This window comes from Mercenaria mercenaria, chromosome 8, assembly GCF_021730395.1.
Source record: "Mercenaria mercenaria strain notata chromosome 8, MADL_Memer_1, whole genome shotgun sequence".
Lineage (NCBI taxonomy): Eukaryota > Metazoa > Mollusca > Bivalvia > Venerida > Veneridae > Mercenaria > Mercenaria mercenaria.
The window spans coordinates 43,126,482-43,152,898 of record NC_069368.1 but is presented as its reverse complement, the minus strand read 5'-3'; the positions used below and the strand labels follow the sequence as shown (position 1 = coordinate 43,152,898).

Below are 26,417 nucleotides of genomic sequence, written 5' to 3'. Positions count from 1 at the left end.
AAATGTAGGTCACCGGGTCAAATCAAAGGAAAAGCTAGTTAACACTCTAGAGGCCAAATTTGTATTACATTGCCCTGTTTGGCAGAACTCTTGTTCTTCTTTTGTCTGAAAATCTCTGGTAATATTTTGACACCATACTTCCATCAATTCTTTGAATAGTTGAGCTAGCTGCCGACAGACAGCTCTTGTCCTCTGTGGTATCAAGCCTGTCTTGGATTGTCATATGAGGAAGCTATCCAGTTGGCTTGAAAAAGGTGAACTGTTCTACCCAGGTGCTAGTCTGTGTTTAAAATAATGTCAGCATGCCTGGTGTCTTCTTCCAAAGTTAAAGGAGGGAAGCATGCCTTGTGTCTTCTTCCACAGTTAAAGGTGGGAAGCATGCCTTGTGTCTTCTTCCACAGTTAATGGTGGGAAGCATGCCTTGTGTCTTCTTCCAAAGTTAAAGGTGGGAAGCATGCCTTGTGTCTTCTTCCACAGTTAATGGTGGGAAGCATGCCTTGTGTCTTCTTCCAAAGTTAAAGGTGGGAAGCATGCCTTATGTCTTTTTCCACAGTTAATGGTGGGAAGCATGCCTTGTGTCTTCTTCCACAGTTAATGGTGGGAAGCATGCCTTGTGTCTTCTTCCAAAGTTAAAGGAGGGAAGCATGCCTTGTGTCTTCTTCCACAGTTAAAGATGGGAAGCATGCCTGGTGTCTTCCTTCACAGTTAATGGTGGGAAGCATGCCTTTTGTCTTCTTCCAAAGTTAAAGGTGGGAAGCATGCCTTGTGTCTTCTTCCACAGTTAATGGTGGGAAGCATGCCTTGTGTCTTCTTCCAAAGTTAAAGGAGGGAAGCATGCCTTGTGTCTTCTTCAACAGTTAAAGGTGGGAAGCATGCCTGGTGTCTTCCTTCACAGTTAAAGCTGGGAAGCATGCCTGGTGTTTTTCTTCACAGTTAAAGGTGGGAAGCATGCCTTGTGTCTTCTTCCACAGTTAATGGTGGGAAGCATGCCTTGTGTCTTCTTCCAAAGTGAAAGGTGGGAAGCATGCCTTGTGTCTTCTTCCACAGTTAATGATGGGAAGCATGCCTTGTGTCTTCTTCCAAAGTTAAAGGTGGGAAGCATGCCTTGTGTCTTCTTCCACAGTTAAAGGTGGGAAGCATGCCTTGTGTCTTCTTCCACAGTTAAAGGTGGGAAGCATGCCTTGTGTCTTCTTCCAAAGTTAAAGGTGGGAAGCATGCCTGGTGTCTTCTTCCAAAGTTAAAGGTGGGAAGCATGCCTTGTGTCTTCTTCCAAAGTTAAAGGTGGGAAGCATGCCTTGTGTCTTCTTCCACAGTTAAAGGTGGGAAGCATGCCTTGTGTCTTCCTCCACAGTTAATGGTGGGAAGCATGCCTTGTGTCTTCCTTCACAGTTAAAGCTGGGAAGCATGCCTGGTGTTTTCCTTCACAGTTTAAGGTTGGAAGCATGCCTGTTGTCTTCTTCCACAGTTAAAGGTGGGAAGCATGCCTGGTGTTTTCCTTCACAGTTAAAGCTGGGAAGCATGCCTGGTGTTTCCTCCACAGTTAAAGGTGGGAAGCATGCCTAGTGTCTTCTTCCACAGTTAAAGGTGGGAAGCATGCCTGGTGTTTTCCTTCACAGTTAAAGGTGGGAAGCATGCCTGGAGTTTTCATGTAAATCTGGAAAGCACATTTGGGTCTTTTTTCAAGGGTAAAGCTGGGATGCACACCTGAGTCTTCCTTCACAGTTTAAGTTTTGAGGCATGCCTTGGGTTTTCTTTCACAATTAACACTGGGAGGAATGACTGGGTCTTTATTTTTGTTTATAACTGGGGGTTATTTTTCACAGGTATAGGCTTGGAGGCATGCCTTGTAGCTTCCTTCACAATTAAAGCTTGGAGGAATGCCTGGGTCTTCACAGTTAAAGCTTGAAAGAAGCCATTTGTCAAAATTGTGCAAGTATTTCCAACACAACAGGGGGATTATAGATGACTTAACTTTGAGAAAAAAATAATTTCATAATTTTTAGCTCGACTTTGAATAGTCTTGCTATTCTACTCACCCTGGCGTCAGCGTCGGCGTCACATCTTGGTTAAGTTTTTGCATTTAGCTTTGAAATTAATTAGTCCCCTACTGGTTGAAAACCAGTTTCGGGGACTATAGGAATGTGCTTTTCCGTCCGTCCATCATTCTGTGCGTTCGTGCGTCCGTCTGTCTGAAGTTCGTGACGTGCCTAGCTCGAAAAGTATTTGATATAAATTGATGAAACCTTTTATGAGTCTTTATCATGATATGAACTTGCTCACCTCCTATTTTTCGTCTGGCTCTGCCCCTGTTTCCAGAGTTACAGCCCCTGAAATAGTCAAAAATGCACATTTTCACCTTGTGACACGCCTAGCTCAAAAGGTACCTGATATAGATTCATGAAACCTTGCATGAGTCTTAATCTTGATATGAACTTGCGCACCTCCTATTTTTAGCTCACCTGTCACAAAGTGACAAGGTGAGCTTTTGTGATCGCGCGGTGTCCGTCGTCCGTCCGTGCGTGCGTCCGTGCTACCGTAAACTTTTGCTTGTGACCACTCTAGAGGTCACATTTTTCATGGGATCTTTATGAAAGTTGGTCAGAATGTTCATCTTGATGATATCTAGGTCAAGTTCGAAACTGGGTCACGTGCCATCAAAAACTAGGTCAGTAGTCTAAAAATAGAAAAACCTTGTGACCTCTCTAGAGGCCATATATTTCACAAGATCTTCATGAAAATTGGTCAGAATGTTCACCTTGATGATATCTAGGTCAAGTTCGAAACTGGGTCACGTGGGGTCAAAAACTAGGTCAGTAGGTCTAAAAATAGAAAAACCTTGTGACCTCTCTAGAGGCCATATTTTTCATGAGATCTTCATGAATATTGGTCAGAATGTTTACCTTAATGATATCTAGGTCAAGTTCGAAACTGGGTCACGTAGGGTCAAAAACTAGGTCATTAGGTCTAAAAATAGAAAAACCTTGTGACCTCTCTAGAGGCCATATTTTTCACGAGATCTTCATGAAAATTGGTGAGAATGTTCACCTTGATGATATCTAGGTCAAGTATAAAAGTGGGTCACGTGCCTTCAAAAACTAGGTCATTAGGTCAAATAATAGAAAAACCTTGTGACCTCTCTAGAGGCCATATTTTTCAATGGATCTTCATGAAAATTGGTCAGAATTTTTTATCTTGATGATATCTAGGTCACATGTGCTCAAAAACTAGGTCACTATGTCAAATAATAGAAATAACGATGTCATACTCAGTTGAACACTGGGTTCAGGACCATCATGGTCCTCTTGTTTATTTTGGTCCACTCCCTTTTCAGAGTTATGGCCCCTGAAATAGTCAGTTTTTTCCCGAGTCATTTTTCCCCGGGGGAAAGAACTGACTAGTCTTTTTTTTCCCCAGGAGAAGATAACTGGTCAGTTCTTCTCCCCCCTCCCCCTAATCAATTTTTCCCCCCCAATTGCAACAGGTTACTCTTGATCATTCTTATGGGGGAAAAAAACTAACAAATCAGTTCTTATAATTTTACCATCTCTTTGAGTCCCGAGTTCATCAATATTTAATTAATGTTGATAATGCACTAAATCAATAAAAACACTGGTCTTTTTTTTCATTCAAACCTCAGAAAGTTTTATCACATGTAAGATATTTAATTCATCATGTTTTCATAAATTGAATACAAATGAAAGAAATCGCCGATTACTTTCTTACTTTTGCATGAAATGATCATTGTGATTATAAAGCATGTCAAAATAAACGACTGCTGCTAAAAGATAAACAAAAGAACATGTTTGCAACTTGCTACGGGCGTTTTTGGATTAACAGGTGACACGTTTAATCTGGCAAATATTTTGCTGTTTGGTTTTCGGAAGTCAGTTTTAGTGTTAAAATATAAACGGTCTTTCAAAAATCGTTTTCAGAATTCGGAAGTTACGGTTTTCAGAGGTTAAAAATATATAGAAATAAGAACTGAAAAAAAAAACCAGGACCTTGAGTTTCGTGCAGTTTTTAAAGGTTTCCGGTTTTCAGAAGGTCTGGTTTTCTGAACTTTCACTGTAATTATCTAAATGGACAGCTGCTTTATCTGTTTTTCGCTCACCTGTCACGTAGTTACAAGGTGAGCTTTTGTGATCACTCTTCGCCCATCATCTGTCCATCTGAAATTTCTTGTGAATACAGTAGAGACCACATTTTTAAATCAATTTTAATCAAACTTGCACAGAACTTGTTGCTTTTGTAGCCATATAGAGACTTTATTTATGGCTTGATTTGATACAAACTTTCAAAATATCTTAAAGATTCCTATGCCGGTCATAAACTAGGTCACCTGGTCAAATCAAAGGAAAAGCTTGTTAACATCATTGAGGCCATATTTATAATCCTATCTTCTTGATATTTGGTATGAAGCATTGTATAGTAGTCCTTTACCAAGATTTTTTAAGTTATTCCCCTGGAAAACTGGCCCCACCCCAGAGGGTGGGTGGGTGCACATGGTTTAAATAGACATGTATAGGTACAGCATAGAAATTTGTACCACATTTATAAGTTTTAATACAGATTTCAATCTTCACTTTTAATATTCTTAACCCTGAACATCTTTGTTTTTGAAGCTACTGCAAATGAGATTTGGACCACATGTATGATGTTTGATATTGATTTCAATACTGATATTGAAAAGTCTTATTATCTTACTTGCTCAGACCTACTTCCTTGTTTTGGAAGGTACAGCATTAAAATCTTGACCATATGTACAATTCTGTATACAGATTTCAATACTCATCATTAACCCTGACCTATTGACCTACTTTCTTGTTTTTTGAAGCTACACCAAAGAGATTTAGACCACCTGTAAAAAGTTTTTAACAGATTTCGATTATTACTCTGAATAATCTATACCATTTGTTTTTGTAGCTTTAGCAAAGGAATTTGTTCAAGCTATATCTAAATTTAGGTGAGTGATCATGGCCCTCTTGTTAACATAAAACCAAAAGCCATATGGGACTTAAAGGTACTGTATCCACAATATTAAACATGAATCAATAAGTAAATCCATATTCACATCTCACTGTCACTTTCTTATGTTTTTTCAGACACACAGATGTTGTTTGTTGGAGCTCGGATGGTCAGTGATGGTGTAAATGCGGACCCTCTGTCTGACGCCCATTTAGGTGTCTTCAAGATCTATAAGGGTATCATTAGAGCCTCCGTGATGAACTTCAAGATATATGCTTTGGTAAGGCAGATGTGTACTAGTAACTTTATCCCCTTGTTTAGTTACAATAGATCATTTGTTGTTAATATATTGATCATTGCTATATTTTAGAGTGAAATTAATCTGGTATTTTTACAATGAAATTTTACTACACACAGCTGCCACGGTAGACTAGTGGTAGAGCGTCTGCTTTGAGTGCGGGAGGTCGGGGATTCAATCCTAAGCCGCGTCATACCAAAGAAAAAAAAATGGCACTAGTAGCTTCCTCGCGTCCTGTAGTTGTGCACCTGGGGTTTCGCGTCTGGATTCGTTCAGTCATGTAGGAGTTATGGTCCCTGACTTTGTAAAAATTGGTAATTTTAGTGTTGTTTTGTGCCTAGCTCCAAAAGTATTTGACGTAGAGTCACAAAACTTTACAGGAGTGTTCAAGTTCAGCATGTATAGTTGTGCACCTGGGGTTTCGCGTCTGGATTCATTCAGTCATGTAGGAGTTATGGTCCCTGACTTCGTAAAAATTGGTAATTTTAGTGTTGTTTTGTGCCTAGCACCAAAAGTATTTGACGTAGAGTCACAAAACTTTACAGGAGTGTTCAAGTTCAGCATGTGGAGTTGTGCACCTGGGGTTTTGCATCCAGATTCATTCAGTCATGTAGGAGTTATGACTCAGTTAAAAATTGGTCATTTTAATGTTGTGTTGTGTGTAGCTCCAAAATTATTTGACCCAGGGTCACCAAAGTTTACAGGAATGTTGGTCAGCATGTGCAGTTGTGCACCTGGGGTTTCGCGTCCAGATTCATTATGTCGTGTAGGAGTTATATCTCCTGACTTTGTTAAAAATGTTCTTGCACGTAGCATTATAGTTACCAAAGTTTACAGGAATGTTGGTCAGCATGTGCAGTTGTGCACCTGGGGTTTCACATCTGGATTCATTCAGTATTGTAGGAGTTACGGCCCCTGACCTAGGAAAAAAATTGTCATTTTAATGTCATGTAGTGGGGGCATCTGTGTCCCATGGACACATTTCTAGTTTAAAAAATGTTAGGATACTGATAAAAAGACATGAAAAAAAGTTTGAAAATGATGGTGATTTACATATAATTAAGCTTTGTGGTTTGGGCAATTTTTAACACCAGTTTTCTGTCAGAGGTCTTTATTTTATTGAGTTCAAGTTTTAAGGATGAGACATAGTGCTCCAGATGGTCAACATACACATGTATATTATGTTGAAAACATTCTGGATTTGTTTTGTGACAGAATATGAGTTGTCATGTTCCAAAGCTTTCTGAAAAATATGAAAGCCCTTTCAAATGTACAAAAATCTGAAAAATATAACTGGAAGAAAGAAAATTTATGTAAGATTTTTAAACAAGCATTAATTGGAATCAAGAGTTTCAGGGGAAAAATAAGGACAATACATGTATATAGAAATAAGTGAAAGTTGTGGTACTGATTTGGAGAAACTATAGTTAGAACTGAATTGAATCAGGAACACTGATCGAAAATTGGCCTGAAGTTTTATTTTTTCCATTTGATTTGATTTCCTGGATCTATGTTATAAGAAAATCCACAAAAATAGATCCTAAGAATAATTACATTTTCACAATAATTTCTTACGTTCATTTGACAGGAAACAATTCCTTGTGCAAAATGTCATCCTCCGAAGAATCGCTATAGAACTGTGAATGCACGTGGCACAGAGATATGGCAGATGAAAGAACAGTTGCTGATGAGTTACCATGCTACACAGAGAAACATCACCTGCAGAAATGATGGCTCTGAGATCAAAATACCAGAACTCATGAATCCGGCATGTTAGTTATCACCTTTTTTTAGCTCACCTGGTGAGCTTTTATGACCACTCAATGTCCGTCATCCGTCGTGTATCGTGCGTCGTCCATCCATCAACAATTTCTGAAAAAATCTTTTTGAAAACTACTGGACAGAATTACATCAAACTTCAAAGGTGGTCCCCTTTCAAAATTGTTCAAAGAATTGAATTCCATGCTGAACAGTGGTTGACATGGCAACCGAATGGAAAAACTTAAAAAATCTTCTTGTCCAAAACCCCAATGTGTAGAGCCTTGATATTTGGCATGTGACATCATCTTATGGTCCTCTATGAAGATTGTTATCCCCTGCCGATGAAATTGGGAGGGAGGTATTGAAATGGCGTTGTCCGTCCGTCTGTCCACAGCCATTTCTCAGTAACTGTCCGTACACAGCCTTTTTCTCAGTAAATAGCAGGTAGAATTTCATGAAACTTGAAATAAACATGAACCAACATACTGCGATGATGCCCATTAATTTTGTTTTTGGATTGGTTAATTTCCCATTGAGTTATTGCCCTTGATTTAATGAAAAATGCCAAAAATGTCTATCTGCAGCCATTTCTCAGTTACTACACTTGAAACCCTTTATAACACTATTCGATATACCACGGCGCCCAAATTTTCAAAAAACAAAAAAATAACAAAAACAAAAAACATTGTAACATTGGTCAACTATCAAGCCGTTTATGTTTTTATCAATTACCGGTAAGCAGATGACATGAAAATTTGAGTGAATAAAAAAATCAAACAACATGTCCAGTTTTGTAATAAAATGCAGTCGTTTTTCATAATCATCCCATTTTCATTTTTTTATTATTGTAGATCTAAATTATGTTGCTATTTTCTATCTTTCTTATCTTATATCATTTTGTAAAACTGTTTGCGGGTCTTCTCCTTTGTAACAACTTTTTTATTTATTTTCCACGTGTTTAAAACCCCGCGCTGTTGTAATTTCCACAACCGCGTGCTTCTCACACAGTGTTATATGTTTACTTCCAGGATTCAAAATTTTAACTTTCTTTTAGAATTACGACGAAATGGGAAGATGACACAACGTTATAATTTTTTAAATGTATTTTCCAGTAGAATATATAAGGTAAATCAGTGTCCCATTTTTGTGCTTAGAATTTGTTATTTAAAAGAAAGCAGCATTCAAAATACGTCTAATGCATTATGGGTGGGTGGGGTATTGCGCAGTCGGCATATATGGCCAACCAGCATTATAACTTTAACCCCGCTAGATCCTCGGGTCTGGAACCTTGGACCCCAACAACAGCGTTATAAAGGGGTCCCAGTGTATCAGGTAGAATTTCATAAAACTTGAAATGAACATGCACCAACATACTTTGATGATGCCCATTAAGTTATTTTTTGGACTGGTCAATTTCCCTTAGAGTTATTGCCCTTGATTTAATGAAAAATCCATGTCTGCAGCCATTTCTCAGTAACAAGCTGGTAGAATTTCATGAAACTTAAAAAAAATATGAACCGGCGTCCGTCCACACTTTCCTTTAAACAACATCTTCTCCTAAACCACCAGGCCAATTTTGATGAAACTTCACAGGGATGTTCCATGGATGGTCCTCTTTAAAAATTGTTCACAGAAATGAATTCCATACTGAACTCTGGTTGCCATGGCAACCGAAAGGAAAAACTTTAAAAATCTTCTTCTCAAAAACCAGAAGCCCTAGGGCTTAGATATTTGGTGTGAAGCATTGCCTAGTGGACCTCTACCAGTTTTATTCAAATCATGACCCCGGGGTCAAAATTGACCCCGCCCCAGGGTCACTTGATTTTACATAGGAAAATCTTAAAAAATCTTCTCCTCAAAAACCAGAAGCCCTAGAGCTTAGATATTTGACATGTAGCATTGCCTGGTGGACCTCTACTAAAGTTGTTCAAATCTTGACCCCGGGGTAAAAATTGACCCCACCCCAGGGGTCACTTGATTTTGCATAGATTTCTATAGGATGATCTTCAATTTTTTTTAGAAAATAAACCAGAAGGCCTAGAGTTTAGATATTTGACATGTAGCATTGCCTAATGGACTTCTACAAAATTTGTTCAAATGATGACCCCCAGGGTCAAAATTGACCCCGCCCCAGGGGTCACTTGATTTTACTTAGGAAAATCTTCAAAAATTTTCTTAAAATAAACCAGAAGGCCTAGAGCTTAGATATTTGACATGTAGCATTGCCTAGTGGACCTCTACAAAATTTGTTCAAATCATGACCCAGGGGTCAAATTGACCCCGCCCCATGGGTTCACTTGATTTTACATAGGAAAATCTTCAAATTTTTTCTTAAAATAAACCAGAAGGCCTAGAGCTTAGATATTTCACTTGTAGCATTGCCTAGTGGACATCTACAAAATTTGTTCAAATCATGACCCCCGGGGTCAAATTGACCCCGTCCCTTGGTGTTACTTGATTGTACATTGAAAACTCTTAAAAATTTTTCTTAAAATAAACCAGAAGGCCTAGAGCTTAGATATTTGACATGTAGCATTACCTAGTGGACCTCTACAAAATTTGTTCAAATCTTTACCCCCAGGGTCAAATTGACTCAGCCCCAGGGGTTACTTGATTGTACATAGGGAAAACTTAATAAATTTGCTAAAAATAAACCAGAAGGCCTAGATCTTAGATATTTGATATGTAACATTGCCTAGTAGACTTCTTAAACTTGGTTGAAATCATGACCCAGGGGTAAAATTGGCCCCGCCCCAGGGGTTACTTGATTGTTCATCAGAAAATCTTCCAAAAAATTTCTAAAAATCATCAGTTTGACATTTGAAACATGTAGCTCATATTTCTCATAGAGTTATTGCCCTTTAATTGTTTAAAAATCTACAGATTTGTACTTAGCAACCAACCAATTGGTAGAATTTCATTTGACTTCTTTCATTCTTTTCCATGCACATTTATTATAAACATGTTAATTTGGTACACACACCGGGTCACCACCCTGCCTTGGTCACACCTCCTCCCCTTCCCTCCCACTCCCCACAAAAAAAAAAAAAAAAAAATCATTCAATTTAATTTTTTTTTCAAACCTTTCACGAAAATTTATTAGCATGCAAAGTTGTACCAATCCCCCACCTCACTCTCCACTCAGTCTTGCCCACCACCCCAATCATGCATTACCCACACACTTTTTTTTTTTCATTCTTGATTTTTCATCAATATTTATAATAAACATGTGAAATTTTGTACCCTCACATGGTCACCCCAGCTGCCCTCTCCCTCCCCCCCACCCCACCCCAAAAAAAAACATTCATTTTCTGTTAAAATGATTTTGACTAATGAAATTATTTCATTGAATTTGCTTGTTCAAATTGTGGCCCTGGGGTGAAAAGAGACTCCGCCCCAGGGCTCCCAAGTTTTACATAGACTTATATAGGAAAAAACTTTAAAATCTTGTCTAAAACCACATGACCTAGGCCCTTGATATTTGGTATATAGCATTGCCTTAAGGGCCTCTACCAAAATTATTCAAATTATAACTCTTGGTTGAAAAGAGGTCCTGCCCTTGGGGTCTCAACTTTTACCTAGATTTATATAGGAAAAAACTTTAAAATCTTCTTGCCTGAAACTGCAAGGCCTAGGCTTTTGATATGGTATATAGCATTGTTTTGTGGCCCTCTACCAAAATTATTCAAATTATGCCCCTGGGATGAAAAGAGGCCCTGCCTTGGGGTTCCCAAATTTAACATAGACTTGTATAGGGAATATAGGGAAAAAAGATCTTCTTGTCTGAAAGTTCAAGGCCTAGGCCTTTGATATTTGGTATGTATGCCTAGTGGAAGTCTAACAGGGGTCACATGATATATGAGTTATATAGGAGCAGATACTTAAAAAAATATCAGATCATATTTCCTAGAGTGTTTAACTATAATTACTTGGTCACCTGACTGTGACCTTGACCTACTGACCTACTTTCTTGTGTGTTTTTTTTAAGATACAGCCATTAAATTTGGATGACATGTACAGTTTTGCACACAGATCTTAAAAACTGACTTTCAGTAACCATTAATATGACCTACTTCTTAATATTTTAGCATTAATTTGCCATTTTAAACATGTGGCTCATATCATTCAGGTGAGCGATTCAGGGTCATCATGACCATCTTATTTGATTTTTGAATTAGAGAATTTTTAATGAATACATGCCGGTCCTTCAGTTCATTTTTATGCCCCAGGAGGTGGGCATATTAAAATCGCACTGTTGATTCATCTGTGCGGTAAATTCTTGTCCAAATCTTTATGCATTAGAATCATTTATGTGTAACTCTAAAGAAACACAAGAAAAAAGCCATGTGAAATTACTGACTAATGTATGAGTCCCAGACCCTTCCAGATTTCCTATGTCTTGATGTGTGTAAATTTTAAATTGTTATTTTATTGATCTATCTTTTATGTTTTTACACATGATATAATCCATAATCAGAAATAAGTAGTAAAATCCTACTACTGTATTTTGAAAGAGAAATTTTGATAATCAAGCATTTAATTAATGAATGATGTGCAAATATAGATAACTTATTCAAATTGTGCATGCGAAGTGTAAAAAAAAGGCTAACCAGTTATACAGTTGTAGACCTTAGCCCCCCAAGTATAAATGTTGAATTGATAATTATTTTTCAGCACATGCTGATCTTGTTCCATCACATTACTACCTTGGCTGCCAACCATCTTTTAGCGCATATAACCGGTGCATGTTCTGTCAGAACTGTGCATTTGCCGGGGCATACTGTGAAGGAAATCTGCAGAACGGAAAAACCTCATGGTAACTAAGGACAATATGAGCTGCAACATGAGAAAACGAACATAATGACTTTGCGGCCAGCATGGATCTAGACCAGCCTGCACATTTGTGCAGTCTGGTCAGGATTTTGCTGCCAGCATGGATCTAAACCAGCCTGCACATCTGTGCAGTCTGGTCAGGATCCATGCTGTCCTCTTTCAAACCATATTGCAATTAGAGAAACTGTTAGCTTACGTGCAGGCTGGTCTGAATCCATGCTGGTCGCAAAGCCACTATCTTGGTTTTTTTCATGACACGGCTCATATATTTATGTTTTGTTTTTTGGTTGTTCCAAACCTTTAGATGTTTTCTACTAATATTTGGAAATCTTAGGGGTATACTTTAAGAACATGTCCCCATTAATCATTGTGCCAATTTCCACCCAATCTCACAGAAATATTCCTGTGATTGTCTACTTTCAGATTTCTTTAAATACATGTTTTTGTCATTAATGCAAAATTCTGGTTGCCATGACAACCAGAAGGAAAGCTTAAAATAGTCACAGAAATTGCTGGCCTGAGCCGCCTGATAGTTTAGCAGAAATGTTCCTTAGGTATCTCTCTTTCAAGTTCTTTCATGTCATTCTGTCTAGCTAAAAAACAAATGGCCATCTGGCATGCAAAGCTAGTTTTCCGAAAGCTTTGAAAATATTCTTTTATGAAACTGCTGGCTTGGTTTCTGAATATGTTCTTTGCGTGACCCTCTTTTAGATTCCTTAAAATCATTCTATTTTATTCAAAAACATGGCAAGCAGTGATGAAGGGCAAGTTTTCCTTGTACTACCTTCTTGGTAGACTTGAAAAATAAATTCACAGCAGTGTCTCTTGGAACACCTCTGCTTGTGTATACATTGTATTGTTATATCTCTCCACACTGCGAAAAAAGAGTTAATATACGGGAGTGTACGGGATCCCGTATATTACCCATATACGGGAAAAAATACGGGAAAACTAAAATACGGGCGTGTACGGGGCTTGTATATTTAAAAGTCCGTATACTAATAAAATACGGATTTCCGTATACTATGAAATACGGAATTCTTAGTATACGATACCCCGTATATTATTGAAATACGGGAAATTCTAAAAAGGGTTATTCTGATCGTATACAACACCGTATATTCCCGTATATGTCTGGTGTACGGGAATACATAAATCCGTATATTACGAAAATACGGGACGTATATTTCCCGTATATGTTTCATATACAACCCCGTATATTTCCCGTATATTCTGGATATACGTGATATGTATAGTTTGTATATTTCGAAAATACAGGGATTAAATTTCCCGTATATTCTTCGTATACAACTCCGTATATTTCCCGTATATGCCGGAAATACGGGATTTAAATAATTTGTATATTTCGAAAATACTGGACGTATATGTCCCGTATATGTTTGGTGTACAACTCCGTATATTTCCCGTATATGCGAGAAATACGGGATTTACATAATTTGTATATTTTAAAAATACGGGACTTATATTTCCCATATATTCTTTGTATACAACCCGTAATTTCCCGTTATTCGGATATACGGGTATGTATAGTTTGTTTTTTTTGAAAATACGGGGATCTTTTCCCCGTATATTCTTCGCAACTCCGTATATTTCCCGTAATCCCGGGAAATACGGGATTTAAAAAATTTTGAAATTCGAAAATACTGGACGAAATTTGTCCGTTAGTTGGGTATACAATCCGATTTTCCCGTAATGCCGGAAATCGGGGTTTAAATAACTTTATTTTTAAAAAATATGGAGCAATAAATTGTGTATAAAAAATTATATTCCCCGGCTTTTCAAAGGTAAACGTTTCGATGTTTTCAAACTTGTCGGTATGTAGAATGAACCAATTGAAAGAAAAATGTTTAATACAAATATGACATGAACTAAAAAAAGCATTCAGGCCCAAAAGGTTAAAAATTTAAAATAAACAGAATAATCCTCATTTATCTAGCGCTTTCCCCGTTTTAAATTTAACATTTATTCTAAATACCCGATTGAGAAAAGAAAAGGTTAATCAATTCTCCCTATTTATTTGTGTGATAAATACATCCGTTACACGCCTTTGAAAAAATTAAATGCAAGCAAAAATTAATGTTTTTCTGCACTTTTCCAACGTTGTGCATAAAATCAAATATTTTAGAAAAAAAAGGAACCAATCCATTTATATTTTGTACTGAAAAAGTTATAAGAATGTATTGAACTTTACTTATGAAAAAAATTTCTAATATTTTTACAGACAAAAATAATCGATAAAAAGTGTCTGGCCCAAAAAAATCAAAAAACGCCTTTCATATGAAATATTTTACTTTTTCTGTGCGCACGAGTTCTACCACGTGCGATGTGGTATTTCCACGTGTGTGGGTGATAACTATCACTGCCAAGTGCAGCCGTTTACTACCATGTGCCCATGTAAAAATAAACTGGCACTGTTACTGATAAATAAAAAAGGGTGAAAGAAATCTGAAATTTTTTTCTAAATGGTTTTCTTTTCATAAGGAAATGTTATTTTTAGTTAGCGTAATTTATGAAGTAAGTGTTTTTGTTTATAAAAAAAAGGCGATATTCGATTATTTTTTGTTGTAATTTTTTCATTCGCACGTGTCAGCTAACAACTGCAAAACGTGATAGCTATCACATGCGAACGTGTTAGCTAAGATGTTTTTACGTGCGCACGTGTTAATAAAACATTCGATGTGGTATCAACGGCGAATGTGGTGCAACACTTTTGCACGTGAAAAATAAAATTTTTCCAGTCCCCTCTATTCCACTGAGTATACACTGGGGCAGACATTTTATTTTCGTGGATGTGGGGCCTTTTAGTATTGACCTAGCACGTGAATATTTCATATTTCCAAAAAACCCTTTTCAATGTAAAAACAAAAATACGAAACAGATTTACATATAAAATTTTTAGTTGGAATTATACTATCGCATGTGCGTAGCTGGGGGGCAAAGGTTTTTAGCTCCCAATTCAGGGTAGTGGGTTCGAGCTTTGGCCTACCCTTTTCCCCCCAAATTTTTTTTACAAACTTTCCATTATTTTTTCAAACGCACCGTGATATTTATGGTCCATTTAAAAAAAATTTTTTTCATATTCACCCCTTGTAAAAAAGTCTTATTTAAAATATTTAGACAACAAAAAAGACACTTACCATCACAAGCAAACTAAAAAAATAAATATTTAAGAGAAAAAAAAAATTTATAAAGATAAAAAGGTAGGATAACATCACATTACTTTAAATTTAAAACATGAAAACCCTTTGGGAACGTGGATGGCGTGACATGATTGATGTAAAAATCAAATATTCTTAAAATTTAAAGAAAAAGCTCGAAAAAAAAATTTTGGCAAAGATTAATGGGGTCTTTCTTAAAACAAAAATAAAGCATTTTCCTGATTTACCCACTCCACAAAAAAAAACTGTAAAATATAAATTTTTGCCCCAAAAGTTTTACTGCAACTTAAAATTTAAATTGAAGATATTAACTAAATCAATAGAAAACCCCTGTCCCTAAGCCCGGAAACCCCGCTGACAATTTTCTTTAAAATTTTTCTACCTGCAAATTTTACAAATCAGAAACTCAATGAATCCAATTAAACCCCAAAAAAGCGAAATTAATTGGGGTCTTTAATCATACAGATATTGGATCCAATCTTTGGAAACACCTTCTCACGCTTTGCGCTTCGATTCCCGAAACGATAACATCTGGCCAAGTACCCCACGCCAAATCTTATTTTTTTCAGAGGGGAAAGGAAGCACGAGTAAGTATTTTTTGATTTTTATGTTTTAATTTTTATAAATGATTTTTTTTTGTGACAAACCAGACCATGAATTATATTTTTAATTTAATCGAAACACGGTTGCTTTTTTATTGCTTTAACAAATTCAGAAACGTCAAAAATGTCAGTTTAATTTTGTAATTTAATATAAAAAAAAATTAGAATAGCCGTTAAGTATTCATTATTCATTTATTCGATTTATCATTTCTTCACAAATAAACTTTAACATTTTTTCAATTTCTTTCATCCCATATCTACAAAGGGGTCAGTCACCAAATGTTGATTTTGCAAGGTTTAAATAAAAAAAATCGGCAAAAAATTTGATGAAAACCATTGGGGTTAAACGAGATTAAAGTTGAAAAGGGCAAAAACAACTCCAATAGAAGTTTTATTTCGCAGAAAACTAGGGAGCCGGGCTGCTTTAAAAATGAATAAGGCGGGGACGCACGTTTATTTATTCGATTTTAAAACGGAATCTCGGAAAAGCATTAAAAAAAGTTTAAAATTTTCAATCTTTTTTTTTTAGAAAAGGGTACCGGGGAACTGACAAAATAACGTTTTTTTTTTTAGATGGGACTTTTCAAAAAAAACAAACCTTGCCTTGTTAGGAGAAAAAATTTTTTCTCTGCAAAAATAGTGTCAGTATGAAAAAATTAAAACTTTACAGATTTTTTTATTCTAGACTTTTTTAAGTCATGAAGCGGTTTTTTCATGCGTAATTTTTTTTTTAAAGATTTAAAAAAAAGGTTGGTATAATAACAATTTAATTTTGTAGAATTTTTTTATTTAAATTTAAAAGTTTTTAAAAATTTTTATAGTGACCCAAAAACATACATACTATTGACTTTTCATTACCAATTTTTAGTAACTTTTTTAAACCGATAAAGCGGGAAACAAATAATCCCAATTTGTCATTTCCGTACAAAGTTTGTTGTTGTAACACGGGGGTGGGGGGGGGGGAAATCGATAACTAATACTTTGGTCATATATTTTTTATCGATGCTTTACAGGCAAACGGTTTCTAAAGATGTACTTAAGAAGTTTTTAAAAAAAAAAAAAAGTGAAATGGGGAACAAGTCAATATTATAAATCTTTATTTTTTGTCAAAATAAAAGTAATATTTTGTAATATGAATTTGGTATCTAACATATTTAAAATCGTTACATATTATACATCTAAAACAAACATTTACTTTCAGGACCATACATGTACAAACAATAAGTAATTGCTCAGCTTAGTCTGTTATTTTAAATCGATTTTCAACGGACCATTTTGACATTTTAACAAATTAAAGTTGACGATATTTCCGATTGACTGGTATTTTTTCAGTTCTCTGTTTTACGCCATTTTACAGCTGTAAATCTTCAAATATGACCACAAACGTCTTTTTAGCTCACCTGAGCACAAAGTGCTCAGGGTGAGGTATTGTGATCGCTCACCGTCCGGCGTCCGTCCGTCCGTCCGTCCGTCCGTCCACACTTTCCTTTAAACAACATCTCCTCCTAAACCAACAGGCCAATTTTGATGAAACTTCACAGGGATGTTCCTTGGATGGCCCCCTTTCAAAATTGTTCAAAGAATTGAATTCTATGCAGAACACTGGTTGCCATGGCAACCGAAAGGAAAAACTTTAAAAATCTTCTTCTCAAAAACCAGAAGACCTAGAGCTTAGATATTTGGTGTGAAGCATTGCCTAGTGGACCTCTACCAAGTTTGTTCAAATCATGACCCCGGGGTCAAAATTGACCCCGCCCCAGGGGTCACTTGATTTTACATAAGAAAATCTTAAAAAATCTTTTTCTCAAAAACCAGAAGCCTTAGAGCTTAGATATTTGACATGTAGCATTGCCTAGTGGACCTCTACTAAAATTGTTCAAATCATGACCCCGGGGTCAAAATTGACTCTGCCCAGGGGGCACTTGATTTTACATAGGAAATCTTCAAAAAATTTCTAAAAATAAACCAGAAGGCCTAAAGCTTAGATATTTCACATGTAGCATTGCCTAGTGGACCTCTACAAAATTTGTTCAATCATGGCCCCCGGGGTCAAAATTGACCCCGCCCCAGGGTCACTTGATTTTACATAAGAAAATATTTAAAAAATCTTCTTCTCAAAAACCAGAAGCCCTAGAGCTTAGATATTTGACATGTAGCATTGCCTAGTTGACCTCTACTAAAGTTGTTCAAATTATGACCCGGGGGTCAAATTGACCCCGCCCTAGGGTCACTTGACTTTACAACGGAAAATCTTCAAAAGTTTTCTAAAAACAAACCAGAAGGCCTAGAGCTTAGATATTTCACATTAGCATTACCTAGTGGACCTCTACAAAATTTGTTCATATCATGACCCCCTGGGTCAAAATTGACCCCGCCCCAGAGGTCACTTGATTTTACATAGGAAAATCTTCAAAAATTTTCTAAAAATAAACTAGAAGGCGTAGAGACTAGATATTTGACATGTAGCATTGCCTAGTGGACCTCTACAAAATTTGTTCAAACCTTGTCCCCTGGGGTCAAAATTGACTCCGCCCTAGGGTCACTTGATTTTACATAGGAAATCTTAAAAAAAAAATTCTAAAAATAAACCAGAAGGCCTAGATCTTAGATATTGACATGTAGCATTGCCTATTAGACTTTTACAAAGTTTATTCAAATCATGACCCCTGGGTCAAATTGACCCTGCCCCAGGGGGTTACTTGATTGTACATAGAAAAATCTTCAAAATTTTTTTAAAAATAACCAAAGAGCTTAGATATTTGACATGTAGCATTGCCTAGTGGACCTCAAACAAAAAGTTTTCAAATCTTGTTTTTAAAGTTACTTAAGAAAATTTCAACTATATTTTCTCATAATTCTTTTGATTGATTTCTATTATGATCTTTTGACCTTGAAGACTTGTCCTTAAGTGCAATGATAACAGGTGAGCGATATAGGGCCATCATGGCCCTCTTGTTTTTTTCAGCAGGGCGCAAAATGATGTACTTAACAGGTTAACCATAAAACCATAAAATTTAAAGTACCTATCACTTGTAGTAAGTGGGTTATCATATTTTTATGACCCAGCTTGAAACAACACTGACCGGATATTTCTTATCCCCAGGCAATATTGTAATACACAATGAAATTTAAAGGGTGATTAAACATTTGACACAATTAAATTATCTTATTTTTAGTGTAACTATGCAATCTTGGGGTTAAAATAAATTTAAGAAATGACGCAATTTTTAAAAAGAATACTAAAAAAAAAGGCACTGGCCTCCAGATCGTCCGACAAGAACAGAAATAAAATATATAATTGAGCCGTGCCATGGGAAAACCAACATAGTCTTAGTTTTCGACCAGCATGGATCGAGACCAACCTGCGCATCCGCGCATCTGCTCAGGATCCATGCTGTTCGCTAACAGTTTTTCTAATTCCAATAGGCTTTGAAAGCGAACAGCATGGCTCCTGACCAGACTGCACGGATGCGCAGGCTGGTCTCGATCCATGCTGGTCGCAAACCCACTATGTTGGTTTTCTCATGGCACGGCATTATATTTTTTAGATATATGGATATTAATGGTGTATAATTATGCTACGTATACTGACAGACTATAATGTTGCGGAAACACATGAGAATTAGATGTTTCAACTAATTTTCACGATAAAAATTGTATATTTAACGTGCATTAAACACTACACCCTCCCTTGCGTTATAATTGGTAACGACAGTGGAAAACTTCTTTATTACCGCTGCGGTCAGGGTTCGTTTCCCGGCGCGACCACATGTCATTTTATTCGTCATAATTTTCACATCATTTAATAGATATAATTATCAGTATCCATGAATTGCAAGAGTCGATTTTTTATAACTTTTAATGCGTGAAATTTTTTTTTTATTCCAGGTTGACACAAGAGTTGTTTACTGGAATCAGAAAACGGGACGACTATTTATTTTCACGATAGAGATATACTTATGTGTGAAGTTTCTACTAGTTTGATCAACAGATGCAGACAGACAGCCCGGATGAGCCATTCGTTCTCAGTGACATTCGTAACAACAGATAAAAGCTTATACTTATTGAGATCAGGAAACTGAATATTTCCATGTGGTTCATCATTTGTAACCTGCTTACATATCGTGTTCCAGTACAGAACCAACATGCGTCTTTTTAAAGTACATCTTCGGACATTAGGAGGGGTGTACTGCTCTTTTTAGAAGACGGCAAATCGAAAAGCCTATAGCGGTAATCAGCATTCATGGGAATAACGAAAACATGTACAGACAATAGTAAAAGAAGTGATACTCAACTGATTTGTTGAGTCAACCGCGCAGAATTAAATGTGCGAAATGCTAGTTTTTCAATCAGAAATGAACATATAATAATATAAAGAAATGCTTGATGTTATTGATTACTCACATTTTAATTCTGCTTATTTCATTTGGACAAGAAATGAAAATGATTCATAACCGTTTGAAAAACTGATTTAAAAAGTATTTAAGTTGAATAAAATGTTAGTTTAATTTGACATGTCTCCAATTAATAACAATACGATTTTTTTCTCATACCCTGTCTTTGTCTTGCTTTTTTCTAACATACCGTATTCTGCTGTAGGTATCACCGACATTCATTTTGTCATCTTTCAGTGTGTGCCCATATACAAAATCAGTTTACATCAAGAAATACGGGATTTGTATACTATACATGCATATACGGGAACGTCTGGTAAATGTATCTTTTAGAAATACTGGTCCGTGAATTCCCCGAATACGAAACCAAATTCAGTCTAAATGTGACACAGGTATGGAATCTGTATACTCTGCATATCTTGCATAAACGGGGAAAAACCTGGCCGTATATCAAAAACTGCAGGTTGTATATCCCCGTATATCAGATGCAAATACATTCCGTATATGGGCACAAGTACGGGATCCGTATATTGCGTATACCATGCATTTTACGGGACTAGTCCGTAGCCCGTATAATAAAAATACAGTTTCGTATTTTCCCCGTATATGACACAAGTACGGGATCCGTATATTGCGTATACCATGCATATACGGGACTAGTCCGTAGCACGTATATCAAAAAGTACAGTTTCGTATATGCCCCGTATACGACAAAAGTACGGGATCCGTATACTTAGTATATCATGCGTATACGGAAAAAATCCGAAGCCTGTATATTAGAAAATACAAGTCCGTATATGCCCCGTATATTAGATGCAATCACAGTCCGTATATGACAAAAATACGGGATCCGTATACTACGTATATCATGCGTATACGGAAAAAATCCGAAGCCCGTATATTAGAAAATACAAGTCCGTATATGCCCCGTATATTAGATGCAATCACAGTCCGTATATGACAAAAATACGGGATCCGTATACTACGTATATTCGGAATATACAGGCTCGTATACGTGTTCCGTATATTCTAAAATACGGAAAGTATACGGGAAAAAAAGTCTCAAGACCCTTCGAATACATGAAAATGAAACTTATGTTAAAGCAGGACACGAAGAAACACCATTTCTAGGGATTTTTTAGGAAAGTTCGTATATTGCATATCGCGGGCTTAGCGCAAAACAGTTGTAACTCCTTCTTTATTTCATATCAGTTACAACCGTTTTGTGCTAAGCCCGCGATATATACGGGAAATATACATTTATGTATATTCGGCGTATACGGGATCCCGTATATGCATGACAAATATACGGACTTCCCGTATACTAGATGTTCCGAATACGGGATCGTATATTAGGTCCGTATATTTGTAATATACATCCCGTATACGCCCGTATTTTCGAAATATACGGGACCGTACACTCCCGTATATTGACCCTTTTTTCGCAGTGCCATAGGTGGGGGAGACATATTGTTTTTGCCTTTGCCGTCTATCCATCCATCTGTGTCTGCATTAAGCTTGTCCGGGTCTCACAGAGTGATCAGTACCAAGCCTAGTTGTGGGTTTCACTGGCAAGTTCACCTTTGCTGCTCAAAATGGCCTCAAGAGCTAAAAGTCGAAAAATCTTGTCTGGCTTGCTAGACAGATTTCCTCTTCCATCCTTAGAATACATACAGTAGGGGGAGACATAATTATGTTTGTATGTTTTTTGCTTTTTTTTTTCTCTTTTTTTTTAACAAAAAACACCTTTTGGTTTTGTTTTGAAAGTAGAACTACAATTCTGGTTGCTATAGAAAAAAAAATGGATAAATTCAACAGTCATATTGATTCGATTTGAAATTAAGATTAGAATTCTGGTTGCTATGACAACAAAGTGTGGTAAACATCTGCAGCAAAATACCTTTGATGACTAAATAACCAGGGGCCTCCGTGGTCAAGTGGTTAAGGTCACTGACTTCAAATCACTTGCCCCTCATCGATGTGGGTTCGAGCCTCACTCGGAGTGTTGAATTCTTCATGCGAGGAAGCCATCCAGCTGGCTTATGGAAGGTCGGTGGTTCTACCCAGGTGCCTGCTTGTGATGAAATAATGCACGGAGGGGCACCTGGGGTCTTCCTCCACCATTAAAGCTGGAAAGTCGCCATATGACCTATCATGTGTCAGTGTGACGATAAATCCAAAAAAAAAACCCACAAAAAAACTAAATAACCATTGTCATCACCTTAGAGAGTTCACAATTGTTTTTTTTTGTACCTGGATAGGGAATAGTGATATCTTTTGGAACAATATGTCAGGCTTAGCAATACATGTAATTACCATATTAATTTTATAATTGTTCATACTTTTTAAACTGGATTATCAGGTCAAAAAAGTACACCTTGTGAAATATTTGAAAGCCTTGAGTAGGAGTAGACTAGGTTTGCCTTTATTTCACAAGAGTTTGATTAAGGTTGTTGATAGGAATGGTTCACTTGGTTGAAGGAAAAAAGGGTTATTTTACTGTTTTGCTTTGAGATAGAATACAACATTACATAAATTATGTTAAAGGGGAGAGGTGATCTAGTTGTTAAAGTGTCAGATGCTCAACCGGGGGGATGTGGTTTGAGCCCCAGTGGGGACACGAAAATGCCTTCTCATATGCAAGTTGTGGTTTTTCCAGGACGCAGACTCGAGCGCTTTTTAAGTAAGTTTGTAGCATTCATCACAATCAAGCTAAAATAAATTAATAAATGTATAAACTAAACTATATTTTTGAAACAGGAACTGTAGTTGTGACCGTGAAGGCCAGATGTGTGGAGTATGTGGTATCTGTCAAAGATGTGCTACTGCCTTGATGGTAAATATTTCTGTACAAGTAATGTTTTTTTTTATTCACATTTTCCATGTCAGAATTTTACTCATTTCCTTTAAGGCTTGATAATTATGCTAAATTGTATGTTCAAAATCAGAATAAACTTGATAGCTTTAACGTTTTAAAGTGTCCCACATAATTTTGAATATAACAGGAAAAAAATAATTTTTAGGTTATTTAAGGATTGTAACTTTACGTTATTAATCAATAAGTTTTCAAATTGAGTGAAAACTAGTGATTCTTTAAGCATGCTATCAACTTAATTTTTGTGGAGCCTGCGGAAGCAAAGACATAGTCGTCCAAATGGTTGTTCAGTGTATGTGTGTGCGTGCATCCGTGTGTATCCGTCCGGATTTGTGTGTCCGGACCATAACTTTGACATGCATGAAGCAATCTTGTTTATATTTGGCATTAATATTAACCTTAGTGAGACGGAGTGTCATGCGCAAACCCCAGGTTCCTATCTCAAAGTTCAAAATTACAGTTGGAGGACAAAGGTTATGTCAGATCTTTTTCCCCCCAAAATTTGCCGGCTTTTAAGAATCTTGTTTAATTGGGCTGAATGCTTAACCAATGAACAGACTATCTGAAATGTCAAGGTCAAGTTAGGGTAAAAGGGGCAGGCTAACAGTTCCATGGCTTAGTTAAGAGTAGTTTTGAAAATCAGATAAAAAAACAGTTGTAGGTTGGGATTCGACTTGAGTTCAATTCGTACCTTTATCATTTTATGCAGTAAAGGTTATTATTCTCGGGAATGGTTTCAAATAAGGGGTTTTAAATTTTTTTCAAATTTGAAGAAAATTTTATTCCAAAAAGGACAGGTAAGATATAGAAAAATAGATCTTTGTTTGCAATAAAAAACAAGGGGAAAGATATTCTTTTTTGTGCTAAACAACTTTTTATATTTGGGGACAATTTTTTCGAAATGAACTTTGGATCTCCTGGTATTCAAAATTGAGATTTGATGGAAAAAGTAAAACAAAAAGTGAATAAATGTATTTCCACCAATTTTTTGGGTGACGTTATATTTGTGTCTGTAATTTTTCCCATTTTCAAAATGTTACGCTGCGAAATGTCAAAAATTAGTTTTCTGCATTTTTTTTTTCCCAAATGCTGTATAAGACATACACACCGCCAATTTTGTTTTAATCCATTGAAGGTTAAATATAATTAATTTGTATTTGCAGAGGAATGAAAAAAAAAGGGGTCCGAACTTTCAAAAATGGTAGTGGTCTCGTGAAAGGGTTTCGCGTGAACGTAAAAAAAAAAACTAAACAACTTACAGGGAAAAGATCTAACCCCAACACCCAGCGTCATAACTTTTAAAGGGGAGCTTTGGTAAAGCTAAAATCAAAATGTAAGTGTTTTCAGATATACATAAAAAATGTGACTTTAAACCCCAAGCTTGTTTTGTTAGATTTTAAAATAAAATTTTCCCTCTGTTTTTGAATTGATTTTCATTTACAGAAAACCACAATGGGGGAAATACATTGTTAAGCAAAAAGTTTTATTGATAGATTAAAGTTTTGCTTAACATGTTTCTTAATTTTTTTTAAATCAAAGTTTCAGACTTGGCATCTCTTGCATTAAAAGGTGATCTCACCAGCATTTTTTCGTAACTCTGGCTTAATTTTTAGCCACTTTTAAAAAAAAATATAGAGCTATTGGATCCCCCCATGAGTCGGCCCGGGCATCGGCACGGGGTCAGTGTATAGCTGCTGCCCCAGTCCCCATTTGTGGGAAGGGTTTGAAACTTCACACATTTTCATGTAATAAACGACTTCATTGAAGGTTCCATAATCTATTTTGCTTTTTTACAAGATTATGCCCCTTTTTTCGACTTAGCATTTTTTGGGTTGGGTTTGTTTGTTAGGGGTATCTCATACCCACTTAGGGGAATCGTTTAAAACTTCCCCCAATGTTCCTGCATCTTGAATCATTAACAGACCCCATGATATTTTTTTTTTTCTTAAAAATTAAAGCCCCATTTTCTTAGGTTTTTGGTTATTTTTTTGTATGTAAGTGGTATCCCCGATAAAAAAAGGGGGAAAAAGATTGAAATTACATTTTTTCCCTGCATGATAACCTGCAGGAAAGGTTCAATAATCCTTGCTTTTTACAAAATTATGTTCTTTTTAACTTACAGTTTCTTGGTTTTAAATTTTATATGTAAGGGTATTCGTCCCATCAGGGGTGGATTAAAATTTACACATGCCCTGTCAGAGCGAAAGCACTGGCAGGTTCCTAATGTTTTGCAGTTTTAAAAAAATTATCCCCCTTTTTCGACTCTTGATTATTCTTTTGAAAAGGGCTTTTGAAAGCGTCGCTTGCTGTCCTCCAAAGTCTTTTTTTTAAAATGATGCCCTTTTTAATGTATTAAATTTTTTTTAAAAAGTTTTGCATGTAAGCATTTTTTCTGGAACTTTTTTATAATGAATGCAAAAGTTAGGCTCAATAATGCCCCGGGGAGCCAAAGTTCCCAAACCCCCTTGAATAACAAAAAAACCCCTTTTTTTTCCCCCCAAAATTTTTGGGGGAGACTTAGAGTTAATTGCCCGCCCATTCGTAAGTCCGCCCCAATTTTTTTGTTTTTATATTTCAAAAGTATTTGCCCTAGAAAGTCATCAAATCTCACGGGTTTCTTTTTCCAGCAGGGAAGCAGTGCCCGGGTGTTTTAATTTGGATTCCACAGCAGCCAGAGTTAGGCCCCAAAATTAGTATGGCCCAGAGTTATGGCCAACTTGGAAAAAATTAATATAGCCATTGTATATAAGCAATTATTTTATGTTTGTTTTGGTTTTGTTGTGTTTTTTCCTCTGAAGGTATTGGCAATTTTTTCTTTTTTTCAATATTGATGTGGGAAGACCCCATTGGCCAGCTTTTGATGGAAGTTTTATCATTTTTAAAAGGGGAACCAAGAACGGGAATATGAAAAGGGGGGGTTACAATTTTTAAAAAAGGGTAAAAAAAATATAAACCCAGGCGTGATGAAAAAGGGATATGTAAAGGGGGGTTTTACTTTTATTTTGAATAAGTTTCAGAGGTAAGCATCCCTGTTGCAAGTTATTTCTATAAATTTGTATAGTTTTTTATTTTCCTCTTCATTCTTTATTAAATAGCACGAAGTTATCATATAAAACTTAGAGTATTTTAAAAGATAAAATTTAAGAGTTTAGATTTTTTATGGGAATTAAAATATACACTTTTTGCAAAAAAACTTGTAAAATTTTTTGGGGCAAGGGTTATTTTGGAAAGAAGAGTGCATTTTTCTCAGTAAAAGGGAAATATTTTTTTTAAGGAATTTACCCGCTTAAAGTGTTTAATGTTTTTTTGAAAATTTGATAGTGATTTTTTAAATGCAACAAACCATTAAAATGATGAACACACATTGAAATTAAAAAATTGTAGAGAGATATTATTTTATGTTTAATTCTTTTTAAAACATTTTAAATTCTTTCATAAATATACTTAGCCCTGTTTTTAAGGTACCCCAATCAAAAAAGGGTAAAATTTTGATCCGGGGTGACCTCAAGA

The 26,417-nt window shown here is 36.1% G+C and overlaps 1 protein-coding gene across 1 annotated transcript in view; it reads left to right on the top strand.

The window, feature by feature from the left end:
- The window catches only part of LOC123566493 (uncharacterized), a 158,833-nt gene that overhangs the window by 93,289 nt on the left and 39,127 nt on the right, over window positions 1-26,417 (top strand). Inside the window, exons 17-20 of the mRNA XM_053549125.1 lie at window positions 5,103-5,245; window positions 6,852-7,035; window positions 11,699-11,840; window positions 22,793-22,868. Of these exons, the coding sequence (XP_053405100.1) occupies window positions 5,103-5,245; window positions 6,852-7,035; window positions 11,699-11,840; window positions 22,793-22,868 (545 nt within the window). The remainder of the gene's footprint in view (window positions 1-5,102; window positions 5,246-6,851; window positions 7,036-11,698; window positions 11,841-22,792; window positions 22,869-26,417) is intronic.